The sequence below is a fragment of the Triticum urartu genome, chromosome 3A (assembly GCF_056163025.1).
Source record: "Triticum urartu cultivar PI428250 chromosome 3A, HENAU_Tu73, whole genome shotgun sequence".
NCBI classification, from domain to species: domain Eukaryota; kingdom Viridiplantae; phylum Streptophyta; class Magnoliopsida; order Poales; family Poaceae; genus Triticum; species Triticum urartu.
In genome coordinates, this window is record NC_141875.1 from 639,012,307 (window position 1) to 639,030,057 (window position 17,751).

A 17,751-nucleotide genomic window follows, 5' to 3' on the forward strand; every position below is an offset into this window, starting at 1 on the left:
TGAACGTCGCTCCCTTTTTGAAGATGTTGCCGTTGAAGAACCTAGTTGTCCTTGTGGAGTCAAAAATTGGTCGGCGCAGATATGGTCATTTTTGTAGTTTGTTGATAGCATATTTGATCACTTCATGGATTTTTTTCTTCTTCCTCACTTAGGCATAAATATGGTGTTATATGATTTAGCTATTTATTGAGGGGGTTTTATTTCTGTGTACGTGTCGGTGTTGGCTGTGCCCATCTTAACTATGGAGACATCATGCTTCATTTTGAGTCAACTAGTAAATGTGCACATGTAATCTTAAAATTTGTTTATGTTTATTCTAATTCATTGGTTGTAACCAAACCAAACCAATTTTTTCAAGTTGTATGTTTCGAAACATAAGCTGTGAGGTGATAATATTCTGTTCCTATACACGTTCATATGCAACAGGACACTGCCGGTTCAGAGTGCGACTGCATGCTCCGCCAACTTACTATGGATAGGCCGATTACTAAGTAAGCTTTCACAAGTAAATCGTTTATGGATCAACTGCATTACGGGCGTTTGACCGATTAGGGGATTACCTTGTGCCATAGTGACATGTACAAAATTAGAACGTGGTTTATTAAAATTTGAACAAATAAATCACAAAAAATGCTGAGCGTTAAAGATATAATGCACCTGTAGGGATCCAGAAGGATGCCCTTAACCTTGAACATCCGGTACAGGAGCGGCCGCCATCTCTCTCTCTCATCGGTGGCCACCCAGTGCTTGTCCTTCGGCCTGATCTTCTTGGCGACCTTGCTACCGTCGTTCCCGACGGCCGACACAGTCGGGCAGGCGGTCCCCCTCCCTGACGGCCGAGCTGCATGCGGTTTAGGGGGCATCCCCGGCAGATGTGCAGGCGGTTTAGTAGGCGTCCCAACTGCCGAGGGCCATGGCCAGGCGAGGCGATGGTTGGGGACGACATGGAGGTGTGAGAGGCGGCGTCCTTGAAGGCGTGACAGGTCGACACGATGGTGGCGCGGCGTCGCTGAAGGCCCTAATATGTGGCGGGTCGAAGTGCAAGGGGCGGCATGGCGAAGGTGCGGCGGCTTGCGGTTGTTCTCTTGTGTCAGTTTTCTTTGTGCGAAAGGGTATGGAAGGAAGGGGATCAGGGAGGAGATGGTTGATTAGCTCTAAACGTGTTTAGTCGCTTACCATTAGGACAATAAGGACGGTTGGATTAACGCGACGGATGGCCGAGATCTATTAGATCTGCCTCTTTAGGTCTTTTTATATTGATATATATGATATCGATATAGATATAGATAGATATAGTAGATAAAATCCACTCTTTATTGAAAATTCAGTGCGTTTTTTTAACCTACCCTGCAAATTTAAAAGTTTGATCATTTTTACGAGATGCTCTGACGTGTGTGTTCGCACCTTGGCTCGGCAGCCTCCATATCCGACGGCCTACGGGACTTGTGTGTTGAAAAGAAGTTTCGAAGAAGCCATTATACGAATCTCAAAGCAGTTCACCGTCCGGAGCCCAGACGTCGAGGCGAGGCGAACGACCCTGGGGCAGGCCAAATATTTCTAGTCGTCCCCTTCCCTCAGCCTCAAGCAGATCTGGCCACTCCCATCCGCCCAGTCTCCTAAACCCCTCCCCTCCCCCTCCCCTCTCCGGCCGGCGCCGCCCGCCACCGCAGCCATGGCCTGGAGGCTGCCGCCCCTGGCCGTCCTCCTGCTCCTCGTCGCCGCGGCCGTCGCCCCCCTCTCCTCCGCCGTCCGCCCGGTCTCCGAAGCGCACAGATCCGTCGCCGCCGAGCTCTTCGCCGCCTCCCCCGACGAGTAAGTTCCGTAGCCGCTCGCCAGCATCACCGTCTCCCCTGATCTCCAGCTTTCGCCCCTCGTGGGCGCAATTAAGGACCTAGTCCGGCTCAGATCGATCCGGCACGGGGCTGCCCCCTCGAAATCTCGGGTCATGGCCGCGTTCTAATCGCTGGTTTTGTCTGTGAGCGCTGTGCAGCTTGGAGACGACGTACGAGGCGGTCAGGACGTTCAAGATACTCGGAGTGCAGAGGGATAAGGGCCTTGATGGCAAGGCCTGCAAGCTCGCCGCGGATAGGCTGTCTTCGTCCTCGTCGCCCGCCAAGGATCTGTTCCACGCGGTCCAGATCGCTGGCGTTCTCGCATGCAGCGTCGATGCCGGTGTTTACGATGTGGGTTTTAGCTCCGGAGATCTTGCTGCTTCTGCTGGTATTCACCTGCTTGATGGTGTTCTGAGATTCGTTCTTCATGGCAGGACGTCGCGTCGAGGCTTAAGGCGGTGATCAAGGACACCAATTCGCTGCTGGAGTTCTACTATTCTGTGGGAGGGCTGCTCAGCCTCAAGGTTACTCCCTCTAATGCCCTTTCAGCTTGATGTTTTTATTTTAATTTTTTTCCAGCACTGCTGTTAGTTGGTTGTCTGAATTTTATCTGGTAGATGATAAAGTTGTGTTGATTTTTTGCAGGAACAAGGCCACAGTGTTGTTTTGTCTGATGCCGATAGCACATTTCACGCAATTAAGGTTAAAGCAGTGCAATATGCTATGCACTTTTTCCTTATGTAGTTCTTGCAATCACAATTTTGCTCAGCTGTTTAAACTAGAGTTGTCTGATATATATCTTTGTTTCTATAGGCACTTAGCCAAAGTGATGGGAGATGGCGCTATGACACCAACAGTGCTGAATCCAGCACATTTGCTGCTGGTAATATTTTTTGTCTTGCGACCTTTTCTGTTTTTTGCTGCAAATCAAATGTATCAGGCACTGATGTTTAGAAACACTGTTCTGCAACAGGTATAGCACTAGAAGCATTGGCAGGAGTTGTTTCACTGTCTGATGCGGAGGTTGATCCGTCTATGGTGTGTATATGCTCTCTGCTTGTGCTTGAATTACTTCATTAACTTGTTGTACATTTATATGTGATTATCTTCCTTGAATGTAAGAGATGAAGAAGTCGGATAACTGTATAGTACATGTTGTCTCACAAACTCTTTTAATGGGGAGAGGGTTGAACTGAATGCCAGTGAAAACCTTATACACAAGCAATGCTTGTTACGTTGTTATCTTCCTATACATAAGTAATAAAGATGTATGGGTGAATATACACTTAAATACTAGTATATGTTATGAAGTATTGGAAACAGGAAGAGCTTGATTTCAATACAAAAGAGAAACGGCTATATAACAAGTTGTTTATCCCTCAGCTTATATCATTCTAATTACATCTCACAACATCCATTCATCTGAATTACAAATGCACATGACATGATCTATCATCCTAAAAGAGTTGCAGCCATGTCTCTGTATGTGCCATGCCCTTTGGTTTATAACAATCTCAAATCAACTAGGTGTTACCATATCATTCTTGTGTATGTGTACGATGTTCTGCTTTCCTTCTTGGCTCATACAATTTGTTGCCGAATGCTTCTTCCAAGTTTCAGTCAAATGTGTTTGTTCTGAATTTGTTATGCGCGTCATTTTTTATTAGTATATCATTTGAAGTTTGCCACTATTGGCGGTCCTGATTTTTAATACTGTGTCATCAGATTGGAGTCGTTAAAAATGACATCGTGAAACTATTTGGCACAATCAAGAGCTATGGTATGTTCTCTAACCGTCTTCTTTGTGCTCACTGAAGATGAACATTTGATTAAATTGCTTTAAGACAAGGCGCTGATAGACCAGTCATTTTTTCTATTTTATCAACTTAAACTCGACCAGAGTTCTCCAGGAGTCAAGGTGCCTGGTTAACACCTCGTAGGAGCTTAGTTACCAAATTGCTAAATCTATGGCATACTGAGTCGCATGTTTGGATAGTTAGCAGTACTATTTAGTTAGTGTGTTTTGATACTATTCCACTACGATACGAAGAAACCACTTGCAAGTGAAAATGTTCCTCTTACTGTTGATAGCTTCTTATGATATGTGTTTTCTCAGATGATGGAACCTTCTATTTTGATGAGAAGTATGTTGATGGTTCTGAATACAAGGGCCCTATAACAACTTCTGCTTCAGTAGTACGTGGTGTCACCTCCTTCGCTAATGTTGTTTCTGGGAAATTGAACGTAAGTTATTTCATTTCATTTTGGTGTTTTTTCATTAAATTTATGTTAAGCACCTCCCATAACCAACAACACTCAACCCACAGGTCCCTGGTGAGAAAATACTGGGCTTGGCAAAGTTCTTTCTTGGTATTGGGCTCCCAGGTAGTGGAAAGGATTGCTTTAATCAGATTGAGTCCTTGTCGCTCCTGGAAAGCAATAGGTAAGTTTTCCTCTCTTTTTTAGCATTCTCGATAAACTTGCGCCCCACATTATTATTAGTCTCTGTTGCCCTGTGGTGCTTATTTCGTTTCTACAACATGCAGGATCTTTGTTCCTTTGATCCTTTCACTTCCTTCCAAAGTACTGTCACTGACCTCCAAAGACCAGCTTAAGGTGATTATCACATTCTAGTCTCTTTGATTTTGTCTGAATATAATGATAATATTTTTTGTTTGTCCATTATATTATTCTGCAATGTAGTGTAAAATAGTAGTAGGCATATCGATATTGCACTAATGATTGTTACTGTGAGCAATTCTATCTCTTGCAAGCACTTTCTGTATTCATTAAATGTTGTAGACTTGAATTTATCTTGTTTCGATACAAGCATATGCATCCTATGTGGTACTTCTGTAGTTGCGATTTAATAACAATAGTGTCTGCTAAAAAGATGTATATGGCGTGTGTGTGAAAATTGTACCACATTTAGCTGCAATCTTGCGCTGTATTGCTTTTGAGTTTTGACACATGTTGTGTTTAGTGCAGTGTAATTAACTCCAACTCGTGTTCCCTTGATATATATTATTTTCAGGTTGAAGTAACTACAGTGTTTGGTTCTGCGGCACCTCCGCTCAGAGTGAATCTTGTGCAAGTCTTGGGCTCTGATTCCAAGGTCATCACCACTGACAGCAAGGTACAGAGTTAGATTGGTGTTTACCTCTTGGAACTTATTTTTTCATTATAATAGTTCACCATTGTTTTGTCCGTGTTTTAGCTACAATTCCCTAATATCCATTTCCTTTTGCTATCAGGAACTTCAGTTTGACCTCGACAACAATGTTCATTACTTGGACATTACTCCATTGAAAATAGATGTTGGGAAGTACTCGCTAGTTTTTGAGGTACCTGTAAACTTTATTAATTTGTTTGATATATACACATAATGTAATAGACTAATATTACTTTACATTACTGATGTTTTTGCCCTTCGATCTTCAAGATTACTCTTCAGGATTCAGAACATGAAACTGTTTACACTACTGGAGGGAGAAACACCGAGTCTGTCGTTGTTACAGGACTGATCAAAGTTGACAAGGCAGAAATTGGAATTTCTGAGAATGATGCTGGGAGTGCGGAGTCTGTCGAAAAGTAAACTCTTCGAACCACTTGATTCCATGCCATTAGAAAAGCATGTTTTACAGCAACATTTTAAAGATAAACTAACTCTGACACCAACACCCAAGTAATTGCAGCCTCTATATCCTTGATCACTTTAAATTAGTTCATTCTCATCTGGAATAACGAATAACACTTCCTAACCTGTTATTATGTGGTTCTTCTCTTCACATCTGACCTTTGTTTGAGAACATATCCTGCATTGTTTCAGTCATGTAGCTGAGTTGTGATGTTGAACAATATATTAGTTGAGTTATGTGAAACTTGGAATGGAAGTTTAGGTTCTAATTTCATAGCAAAACGGCTTATTTTGCATGTCTCATTTCAAATCCGATTCATTACAGGTTAGATCTGCTGAAAGATACAAAAGTTTCTCTCTCTGCGAACCATCTGCAGAAGTTACGTCTATCTTTTCAACTATCTACACCACTTGGACGCACATTTAAACCTCACCAGGTCACAATAACACTCCATTTTCTTTCTCAAATGGCACAGTACTAGTTCTTTTCCTGACTTGATTTAGCGAATTTGTTGCCAGGTTTTCTTGAAGTTAAAGCATGAAAGCAAGGTTGAACACTTATTTGTGGTGCCAGGTTCTGCGAGGCAATTCAAAATTGTTCTAGTTGAGTAACCTACTCCAGAGTTCATTTTGCTCTTGTCATTCTCTCGGCAAATGTTTCCATTAGGTTTTAGGTTGTCCATTATATTATCCAGAAAAACACATACACCGACAGAGGCTTTTGACATAGAAGGTACTAGCTAGGTTATGTAACTTGTTTTCAGGAGTTCTTTGATTCACATGATTCTGAAAAACGCAGGATTCTAGTGGCAGGTCCCTAGAATATCCTTCGATGCTGGACACCGTAGGAATTGACACCAAAGTGTGTTAGACTACATTATAGGGGTTACACGTGATGGAAAATTTCATTTGAAATTGAGTACAAAGTGGCCTTTCTATTCCTACAAATCAAACAACCTTTTGTAGGAAGCTTTAAGAAACTCTAGGAAGGAAACTTGTTGGCATTTTTGTGACCAAGTGAGGTTTGAACAAGATTATCCAGGTGCCAATACATTTGAAATTAACCTGTTAAATATTGTCCAGCAAGTATGATGGTGATGGTGGACGCATCTTCCTGTTGTGCTTGAATTTTATGATGTTACTGTGGTCAGATGTGGAGATGAAGTACCAAAAGATCACTTAACATATCTTAATTTGCATGTTTTTGCTGCCTTTCAGCTCTTGAGGGTTCCAGAAGAATCATAACATGATTTCTTATATGCTTGTTCAATATATTGTAGGATTTTCTTGGATTGGTAGAGAAATTTTACTACCTTTCGGGAACATATGACCTCGAGCTTTCAGTTGGTGATGCTTCAATGGTATGTTGCCACATTTATAACTCTACAGTTCTGTTTGGTTTAGCCTTGCTGATTATTCTTTGTCTGCTTCAGGAAAATTCGTTCCTACGAGCCCTTGGCCAATTGGAGTTGGACTTGCCGGAGGCCCCAGAAAAGGCCCCACGTCCTCCGGCACAAGCTGTTGACCCGTTAGCAAAGTTTAGGCCACAGAAGGAGATAGAACACATATTCCGTGTGCCAGAGAAGAGGCCACCGCAGGAAGTCTCCCTTGCATTTACTGGCCTCACGCTCCTCCCTTTCATTGGGTTCTTGATTGGGGTGAGTCAACAATTCCTACTCTTTCTTTATTTCTTCATTTGCTATCACACTTCTGTACTGGTTTCTCTAAATCAAAAAAGTTGCTGAGAGTATCCTACTCTAAATCAAAAATGTTGTTGAGAATATGCTTATTCAACATACTGATGCTAATAATGTGCTTCTGGCATTTACTTGTAGCTTATGCGTCTGGGAGTCAACTTGAAGAACTTCCCTTCCCTGCCAGGACCAGCTGCATTCGCATCACTCTTCCATGCCGGAATCGGAGCAGTACTGTTGCTCTATGTTCTCTTCTGGGTTAAGGTTAGCATCTTCCTTGTGGTGAAACATATAATTGCACTAATAAAAGTTAATGCTCACTATCATTCTTCTGTCGGAACAGCTGGATCTTTTCACAACTCTGAAGTTCCTCAGCTTCCTCAGCGTGTTCCTTGTGTTCGTCGGCCATAGGACCCTTTCTCATCTTTCCAACACGGCAGCAAAACAGAAGACTGCTTGATGGGAAGATGCGAAGAATGCGTGATCATCAATTTTCGGGCAGTGGCAGTTGCTTGGGTTCTGCAAATGCTTTTGCTTGAGATCCTGACCGAGTTCTTGCGCAACTTGAGTTTTGAGGGACAACTGGGTGTCATTTTGTAGTGGGTGCCAAGAATCCTGGTACTAGAGAAGTGGTAGGACCTCACCTTCATGTTTTATGCACCGATGTTTACTGAAGTGGTAGGACCTCACCTTCATGTATGATGCATTGATGTTTACTAAATAGGCTGGATTTGTTAAACATAGAATTAATAAGATCATATTCTTACTCAAAAAGTTAACTTGTGTTATGCCTTCTGATTTACAAACTCACAAAACCAAATCCATTCCATTTGAACTCCCCAACGAATTGTAACCATTACATTCCATCTAATTAACCCAAGCAAAATGGGAGCAGAACCAATCCATAATTAAAAGTGCATCGGCTGCATTTTAGCCCAAACCTAAGAATGGTTTAAATGTATTTTCAGGATAACCTATACATGCGAGCTAACAATTGTATCATCAATTTTCGGGCGGTCACAGATGCTTGGTTTTTGCAAATGCTTTTTGCTCGAGACCCTGACAGTTTTTCTTGCGCAACTTGAGTTTTGAGGGACATAAGGGTATCATTTTGTAGTTGGTGCCAATTTTCCTGGTACTAGAGAAGTGGTAGGACCTCACCTTCACGTATGATGCATTGATGTTTACTAAATGGGCTGGATTTTTTAAACATAGAATAGATTTTTTAAACCATTCTTATCGGAAAAGGTTAACTTGTGTTATGCCTTTTGATTTACAAACTCACAAAACCAAATTCCCCAACCAAACACTGAATTGCAACCATCACATCCCACCTAATTATCCCAAGCAAACATAGGAACAAAACCAATCCTGACATTCCATTCCACTTCGATCCCAAACCAAACACGCCCTAAGATAGTTCAAGTGCATTGGCTGCATTTTGGCACGAACCTAAGAGCACTTTAAATGCATTTTCAGGGACAAACCCAACAACGCTTTAAATGCATTTTCAGGACCAACACGGCTGCCCCACACATGTGAGCTAACAACTGTAACAAAGCAGAGAAATCCCATCTTCAATATCACATAGATCTTGGTACTTTGAATATACAAGTTTCTATCAAAATCCAAGTAAATGTTCACACCAGTTAATTACAAGATTCTGATGGTCTGAGGTCCAGAGTGCCTATATATATATTTATATATAGTTACAGGTTGCATCTGACATTGTGTAACTAAATGAATCATGTATGAACTACTCAATTTCCTTAAACCTCCATATACACCCGTCCGGATACTGTCTATCTTATATTTTTTGCGGCAGAAACCGTTTTAACTTAGCTTGGTTAGTAGGCATCTGTGGATCATTTGCACCCGGTACTTTGAGGAAACCTCAATTATTTGACCAACCAGGCCGTGGTCACTCGTAAAGAATACACCGATGACAGACGCCTCCCTCACCTGCTGCTCCACTTGGAAAAAATACGGCGTGGACTAAACCACCTTCTGTGATTTCAGGCTACGGGAGAGCATCATTTTGTCGCTGCGCTAATCTTGAATACAATCCATCCTGCTTGACAAGGTCGCTGTGCTTTCCGTCCTGCACAACCATACAGAACAACTTAGACCATGTTTGTACACAACACTGCAAGTCTTGAAAGAAGTGTTCTCATGCTAATTTTAGTGTAGACTTCATGTTAACACTTTGCAATAGCAGTTGAGAACATACCTCCACAATACTGCCATTTTCCATCACAATGATTCTGTCAGCCGCTTGAATCGTAGACAGCCTAGAACAAATAATGGCGTTAGCTCGACTCTCCGTGTTCAAAATAACAGGCACCGGAGTAAGCACACATTACCTGTGAGCTATGATAATCACGGTTCTTCGAGCCTTAGGATCAGTGCTAACTTCTGTGATGACACTCTATAACATGGCAGAGAGAAAGATTAACAATCTACTCATAAGTACATTTTAATTGCACAGAATTTGTTCATGAAGAGTTTACCTTCACATAATGTTCACTCTCGGCATCAAGTGCACTAGTGGCTTCGTCGAGTACTAAGATGGCCGGGTCCCTCAGAAGGGCCCTTGCAATAGCGACGCGTTGCTTTTGGCCTCCACTAAGAAGAGCATCGTCGACAATGGTGTTATAACCATCAGGAAGAGCCATTAAGAAATCGTGAGCATAAGCCTGTTTTGCAGCCCACTCAACTTCTTCCTGGCTAACTTCTCTTGGGCAGCCATACTTAATATTAGAACTAACATCCATCCGGAATAGCTTAGGCTCCTGCATATAACAAGTATATATGCTGTTAAATACAACAAAGATTCATCTGGCACGACGACTTTGCTGGTTTTATTGGATCCGAACCTGTCCCACAAAACCAATTCTTTCCCTGAACCATCTGGTGTCAAGTTCGCTGAGTGGGACACCATCTATTAATATCTGCATTAGTCACAAATATAACTTCAGAGTTCAGACCAATAACTAGTCTGTTTCAAGTTCAACGTGTCATAGCAGCAATACTGGCTCCTGGAAGGGACAGAAACAATAGCAAGGTCGAAATAGCTTACTTGCCCATTTGTAGGTTCATATAGTTGAAGTAGTAGGTTAACTATAGTACTCTTGCCACTTCCACTAAGACCAACCTTTAAAATTAGAAACCATATATGAACATTCAGATACAGATCAATACTTGCGAAAATTCATATATATGAAAGCATCAGCCTGTATATCTTACAATTGCAACTACTTCATTTGGATTGAGTGTTAGATTCAGTCTTCTCAAAATTGGTGCCTGCACATTAAGGGCCACATCAGAACCCAAAACCCGTACTTAGTTCATAATAATCACAAAGCACTCAAGCTTTAGGATGAACCCTACTATGTGTGTGCTCATAAATCATAACAGAAAAGCATTTAGAAGGAAGGCGTTAACATACTGAAGGTCTTGAAGGATATGAAAATTCTACATCTGCATATTGAATTCGTCCTTCCAGCTTCTGTAACCTGAGGCCTGCAAGAATGAAATGCTTTAGACTACCGAACAGTTGCACATCCTCCCAATTAAAATATCCAAGCACAGAGACTCGAAACTAATGTGTCAAGTCAAAAACAGTCTTGCCTTTAGAGGTAAGCTGCCTGCTAGGCAAGAGATCCATCAACCGGAAGACTTTTTCACTTGCTCCAACAGACTGCATCAGGGAGGACCAATTGTCTCCAATCCACCAGGTAGACAAAATCAGCCACTCGGCGTACAGTGTGAATTTTGTCAGTTGCTCGGCAGTGAACTTCCCATTCATGATTGCTATTCCTCCAATCAAAACAGCAACAACCTACACAAAGCTTATTTGGAAGAATACTTCATCAGTAGCGCAATGAGAAGCATACACAAAAGCCTTATATTTTTAATATAGATATTAACAAAACTGAACAGCAACATCAGATACCTGAGTAGAATGGTACAGATAATTCAAGCTCAAGCTCCAGCCTCCATAAGCCATCGTCTGTCGAAAGCTCACATCATACAGCTTATCCAGCCACTTCGCATACCTATGAAAGTACAACAGGCTTTATGACGTGCATAGTGTTATCTTTATGCTATATAAGAGAGAAAAATAGGTAGAGTGATTGCCTTTTGAACTCTTGCTTTTCCGTCCCATACACTCGCACTGTTCTAACCAAACTTATCGCTTCTTGAGCAACCTGATTTATAACATAAACATTGGGTGAATCGCTGAAATGTTGAGCAACCTTCTCAAATAGACTTCAATTAAAGGACATAAACTTACATTATTGGCACTTGCAGTGAACTCTTGTGCAAATTTAGAGGCCTTTTTCTGATACCTATAAAACAAAAGTGTCATGATGATTTCTTTCACATGGCCAAAGATGCAAAGCAACAAAATGTGGAAACATGGGAGAGGTATTTTGTCGCATTTACTCAAGATTGCTGCGCACTAGCAACATAATAGGGAAAGGAGCAAGTAGAGAAAAGGGAGAAATAAACTACACAAGAAGTGAAAACAAGTTGTTACCGTCCATGAACTAGCATAATTGTCGACAATGTCCCACAAGTAAGCATAGTGCACAGTCCAAGAGGCCATGATAAGATTAGAAGATAAATCAGTGCTCCTATACCCTGAGACAAAGTAACAACATGAAAAATGAGCTTTTCAAGCTACTGGTGAGTATTGTATGCTCAGATACTAAACAACCTTTTCACCTGAAGCAAATTGCGTGAAATCAAATTAAGATCATTGCCAATAACTCTAGACACTTGCTGGCAGTCAGAACCAAGCCTACTTGTCAAATCTCCGACAGTTTCTTCATCGAAAAACGCAATATCCTGGCACAATATACAATGGAGTTAAGAAAATTTGCAGCAATTCAAAGTAAAGGTATTATTTGCACTAGTACTTCAGGCAACAATATTTTCCCCTTCTGTTTTTACCTGAGAAAGGATGGAATCAAACAGCATTTCTCTCATTCGTTTAACCTAAGAAAAATAGTTGAGATAATGATTGTAAGAGCGTGATCAAAACCAAAGGGCAACCTGGAAGGAATAGACTTGTTAAATTACATAAAATCTAACATGGTTTTACCAATATCATGTTGGCAATACCAAAACAGCAGCTTCGCACACCACTGCAAAAGGGGGACACGAGCTAAATAAGCAACCCAAATATAACTCGCAAAAGCATGCTTAAGGCAAACAATTTTAGTTCTGTGCAGATTGTCTCACAAAACTCCTTGTTTTGATGTTTGCAAACTTGTTTGTGCACGTGCAATTGTCCATGATGTACATTGCAGAAATTAAGTTTTTTGTTTCACAGCGATCGCACTGATTCTATCACAGCATTCACAATGTACAATGTTGAAATTTAAGTTTGCGTTTTACAGTGATCCTACTTATACTATCCTTCACCCAACTGGAAACATCTCAGTCCAAAACATTTCCCTAATCCTAGATTGTCCATTACCAGCACATTTAATTTGTTTATTTTTGAATACCTCATGTAATGTAAAGTGCCGGTAAACGCCTAAGTGGTCTGCTTCACTCGAAATGCGATGAAAACAGATAGTTGCGCAGCCATAGTTTGTAGTGTGACCCTATACACGATATGAGCACAGTTTGAAGGAAGAGATAGCTGACCTAAACACTCCGGAAATCATACACAGAACAACCAGAAGCTTGGCGTTCCGGTAGAAGACGGCCCCTCCATTCTGCGCGGAGAAGATGGAGGCCGCGAGCAGATGGGGGATAGCGATCTCCGCGAGCTGCAACCACGACCACACAGCAGTCAGTACCACACCAACCAACGAAAGCTTATCCGAACCACGCGGCCGAGGCAATCCGCATTACCGCGGCGCAGACGAGCGACGCGAAGCCGGCGAAGATGACCCATCGGTCGTTGGATACGAGGGCCCACATCCGGCTGAGCGCGGAGGCGGCCGTGGCCCCGCTGGCCTCGGCGCGGCCGGCCCCGCCCGCGTCCTCGTCCTCGAGGCGCCACCAGCTGCCCCCCGGCAGCACGTTCCGCAGCCGCCCGATGAACTCGCCGGCGTCGAGGCGGCGCCTGCCGAGCCCGCCGAACTCGCCGTTGACGGTCGCCGCCGCGCGGATCCTCGCGGCACGCAGCCGGAGCCGCAGCCTGGGCGGCGGGGCCCGCAGGCACGGCCGCCAGGGCGCCAGGCCCAGCGGCAGCCCCGCGGGCGCCGCGAGGAGCAGCGCGGCCGGGGCCGGCGGCATTTCTCCCTCCTCCCTCCCCCTTCGCGCGCGCGCACGCGATCCGATTCGGAGCGCGATTCAGGCGGGGCAGGGGGCTATTTTGCGCTGCGTTTCCTCTCCTTGCTTTGTCGTGGCCCTTCGTAAACCTTTTTTTTGTTCGCCTCGTGTGCGTGCGTTCGCGGCGAGATGATCCATGCGTGGGCCGGCGGTGGTGTGGCCGTGGAATTTCCGACCCGTTTTCCAGGCTCCCTGGATCGGAATTTTCTGGTCGAGAATAATCGAGTTTGGATTGGGCTGCTGGTGTGGCGGCCGTGAACCACGTGGAGTTTCGGCTGCTCTCTTCCCGACCCGCACCGCACAGGTTCTGAGAAGCTCGTGCGCTTTTGCAGAATCGCACGTAGTACTACGTGCCTGCACGGCTGCACCTGCACTATAGAACGATCGACCTAAAGGGGCGACTCAAGGCAAGGCAAGCAACCGGAATTGGAACTATCCCACCCGTGACCCGTGCGAAACGTATGGGCCTCTTCATTCTTGGATGGATGAGCGCAGTGAGGTGCGAGAGGTACGTACGTCTGGTCTGGGTTAGGTTTGGCGATAAGCACGAGCGACTGGACACGCCGCAGTTTTTTCGACAGAGCATAGCAATCTGCATTTTACACTACCAATTTAGCTCCTTGCAGAGTTTCTGTTACTAGGCCAAATCAAGACTACATCCCAGCCCGCTGCTGGGTTCTGTTACTGCAAAGCGTAGCTCTGGCTTGCCTTTTGCGCGCCGCTAGTGGTCTTTTTCTTCTGCTCTGTGTTCTTTTTATGGCGTTCACTGCTTGCATGGTTTTCTTTGTTTTTCTTTTCATTTTGGGGTTCTTCTCTGTCCTCTTTCTCTCTTACTTTGGTTTTCACTGGTTTTCTTCAGTTTTTTTTCTACTTTTATTTTGAACCATTCTCTAGTTTTTTTCATATGGATTGTATATTCTTCGTGTGCACCAGGAACATTTCTTATGCACGTTTAACAGTTATTAAATACATGATTTTTATTCAAATATATGTTTTGATGTCTAGCGCTTTTCATACACATTGTGCATTTTGGTATACATCATAAACATTCTAGACTTGTTTTTTTAACATTTTATCAAATATATGTAACATTTTTCAAATACACATTGAAATAAAAAAGGTACAAAACTTATTTTTTCATAATACAAAACATTTTTTGAAAACTATGCCAACATTCTTTTACAATGTATCAATATTTTTATAAATGCCATAAACATATTCTTGAAATGGATGAACATTTAAAAATGTATTTTTTTAAACTCATATAACAATTTTTTTAAATGTACAATGTATATTTTTTGCAAATGTCCCATATTTTTTTTGGAACTCATGAACATTTTTTTAATGTCATGAACTTTCTATTTTGAATAGTATCAATATTTTCAAATTTCTTTAACAAAAAGATTACATTGCGTCAAGATTTTTAAAAGCCACATGATTCATTTTAAAAAATGTAATTAAATTAATTTTTAATATATTTTTTATAATATTTCAAAAATATAAGCAGAAAGAAAGAAGAAAATGTGTTCCTGCGTGATTTGGGACGGCCCATTAGGACGACCTTGAGGTGAGCGCGAGTGCGAGGCACACGAGACACATGCGCTCCTGAAGATATAGATGCTTCCTTAAAAAGAAGAGTTGTACTTCTAATTTTTGTTAATAAATACTAGAAAAAAGCCCATATGTTGCAACGGCAAGAAAGTAATTCCACACTTTCTAAGCCAATAAATATGACTCAAGACGCCAATAGTTCCGTCCTAAAAAACATGACCTTTATTTGAACACATGGCATCTCATCCGTGTTGCCACTTATCCTTCTTTCCATCCTCGTCGACAGTGCTCAGTGCTCATACAATCACAATATGTTTAAATGTTGTCAATCTAAAGACGTCTCTCTCTCTCCCTAATATGAGAAATCTGCTTTTTTCTGTGAGATTTGGCGAGGTTTGCATGTATGGTTATAGATGGTTTCTTTGGTCTTCAATACTAGTTTTACCGAGGTGTTCATTTACAATCTGGATAGGCGCGGTATGAAAGGAAGGCAAATCATGCGCTAGTGATTAAGGTTACACCCCAAATAACATTTTTTAAATGGTTAACAAGTAAACTAATATCATATTGAGCGCTCCCCTGCTTCTGCGCCTAGCGCCGCCCGCCACTCTGGCGCCGGCGGCCACCTCCTGCGCCGCTCTCCACTCCAGAGGCGGCGGCCACCCTCCTTGGCGCCATGGCCTCTAGGGTCTCCATCTCTGGCTCGAGTTCGTCGGAGTCCAATGCCCCCTCGCCCTCTCCGCCCCATGGGGTGCCGTCCCCTCCCCCTCCCCCCCCCCCCCCCCCGCCGCCACGGCCGTTGCTGCGGTCCACCATCGTCGTCCCAGAGATCCTGGGCACTCCCTTTGGCCCCGTGGTTCAGGGCGGGGCGGCCTTCCCGCGCCCCGGCTCGCCGGCCTGCCAACGGGGGTTGGCAGGTCAAGGAGAGCAGGCGCCGGCATGCCCCGCGGCCGCGCGCTCCGCGCCAGCAGCGTCATCGCCAGGATGGGAGGATGCGTGTGTTGGCGGCTCCTCGCCCCCTCCATCCTCCAAGCTGCCGGTGGAGCTGTACGGCTGCTGCTACAACTGCGGCAGCGAAGGGCACATCTCCAGGGAGTGCACCAACCCCACGCTCTGCGTCCGGTGCCGGGGACCTGGGCACACCTCTCGTGGTTGCACTCGCCCGCGCAGCCCATCTCCGGTGGAACAGGAGCCACGCCTGCCGCCTGCTCTTCAGCCGTCAGCGGTGGATGGCCCGCCCCTCGCCCCGTCTCCGGTCTCGCCTAGGCGCTCGCAGTCGGATCTGTCGCCCCCGCCACCTGGCCCTCCGCCGCCCGGTGCGGTGCGCCTGTGGAGTCAGGTGGTGCGGGAGGCGCCCGCGGCGCGGTCGCCGTCCGTGGGGGGATCTACGGGGCCAGTCTTCTCTTCCCCGTTTGGTCTGCTGGAAGGCCAGTTGCCCCGGCAGGAGTGCCGCAGTGAGGATCCGGTGGAGGCCTACTTTCTTGAGGCGGCGGAGGACACAAGATTGCTAGAGGCGGAGCTAGCTCGTGCGGTTCTGGTCACCGTCATCGGCACCAGACCAGCGGTGGATGTTGGCTCAGCGGCGAGTGCGCTACACTCGACGTTCGGTGTCAGCCCGGCGGAGATGTCCATTCGCCGTTTCTTCCTAGAGGATTTCCTTGTGCTCTGCCATGATGGGGCGCTGCGGGAGCGCATGGTGCGGGTTGGGCGTGTGGAAGCTCCCTGGTTCGAGCTCTCTCTGCGGCCCTGGCTCCGACAGGCTCAGGCTACGGCGGCGGCCTTGACTTTCCTCGTCCCTGTCTCGTTGCGGGGCGTGCCCGCCCATGCCTGGACCCAGAGAACGACAAGCGTGATCCTGCGGGGACTCGATTATGTCGTGGGTGTTGGAAATATGCCCTAGAGGCAATAATAAAAGCATTATTATTATATTTCCTTGTTCATGATAATTGTCTTTATTCATGCTATAATTGTGTTATCCGGAAATCGTAATACATGTGTGAATAATAGACACCAACATGTCCCTAGTAAGCCTCTAGTTGACTAGCTCGTTGATCAACAGATAGTCATGGTTTCCTGACTATGGACATTGGATGTCATTGATAACGAGATCACATCATTAGGAGAATGATGTGATGGACAAGACCCAATCCTAAACATACCATAAGATCGTATAGTTCGTTTGCTAGAGTTTTTCCAATGTCAAGTATCTTTTCCTTAGACCATGAGATCGTGTAAATCCCGGATACCGTAGGAGTGCTTTGGGTGTACCAAACGTCACAACATAACTGGGTGACTATAAAGGTATACTACGGGTATCTTCGAAAGTGACTGTTGGGTTGACACGGATCAAGACTGGGATTTGTCACTCCATATGACGGAGAGGTATCACTAGGCCCACTCGGTAATGCATCATCATAATGAGCTCAAAGTGACCAAGTGTCTGGTCACGGGATCATGCATTACGGTACGAGTAAAGTGACTTGCCGGTAACGAGATTAAACGAGGTATTGGGATACCGACGATCGAATCTCGGGCAAGTAACATACCGATTGACAAACGGAATTGTATACGGGGTTGCTTGAATCCTCGACATCGTGTTTCATCCGATGAGATCATCGAGGAGCATGTGGGAGCCAACATGGGTATCCAGATCCCGCTGTTGGTTATTGACCGGAGAGCGATCTCGGTCATGTCTACATGTCTCCCGAACCCATAGGGTCTACACACTTAAGGTTTGGTGACG

The 17,751-nt window shown here is 44.5% G+C and overlaps 2 protein-coding genes across 2 annotated transcripts; one reads left to right on the forward strand and one right to left on the reverse strand.

Moving 5' to 3' along the window:
• The first annotated feature begins 1,546 nt into the window (after positions 1–1,546).
• Positions 1,547–7,937, forward strand: HAP6 (ribophorin II (RPN2) family protein). Its single transcript, XM_048709699.2, has 19 exons — positions 1,547–1,812; positions 1,991–2,183; positions 2,267–2,356; positions 2,478–2,534; positions 2,646–2,715; positions 2,806–2,870; positions 3,558–3,612; positions 3,949–4,076; positions 4,160–4,275; positions 4,379–4,448; positions 4,867–4,968; positions 5,087–5,176; positions 5,275–5,423; positions 5,795–5,906; positions 5,989–6,072; positions 6,750–6,830; positions 6,903–7,127; positions 7,305–7,427; positions 7,507–7,937. The coding sequence occupies exons 1-19, from the start codon at positions 1,673–1,675 to the stop codon at positions 7,621–7,623; spliced, it is 2,067 nt and encodes a 688-aa protein (XP_048565656.1). The 5' UTR covers positions 1,547–1,672; the 3' UTR covers positions 7,624–7,937.
• Positions 7,938–8,714: 777 nt separating this feature from the next.
• ABCB26 (transporter associated with antigen processing protein 1) lies at positions 8,715–13,731 on the reverse strand. The gene is made up of 18 exons (XM_048709700.2): positions 13,035–13,731; positions 12,825–12,949; positions 12,274–12,316; positions 12,123–12,167; positions 11,895–12,017; positions 11,707–11,810; positions 11,461–11,515; positions 11,304–11,374; positions 11,119–11,221; positions 10,794–11,004; positions 10,612–10,685; positions 10,410–10,466; positions 10,243–10,317; positions 10,040–10,114; positions 9,674–9,955; positions 9,527–9,591; positions 9,394–9,454; positions 8,715–9,264 (listed from the first exon to the last, which is right to left on the reverse strand). Exons 1-18 carry the CDS (start codon positions 13,419–13,421, stop codon positions 9,184–9,186), a joined length of 2,037 nt encoding a protein of 678 aa, XP_048565657.1. The 5' UTR covers positions 13,422–13,731; the 3' UTR covers positions 8,715–9,183.
• Between the last annotated feature and the right edge of the window lie 4,020 nt (positions 13,732–17,751).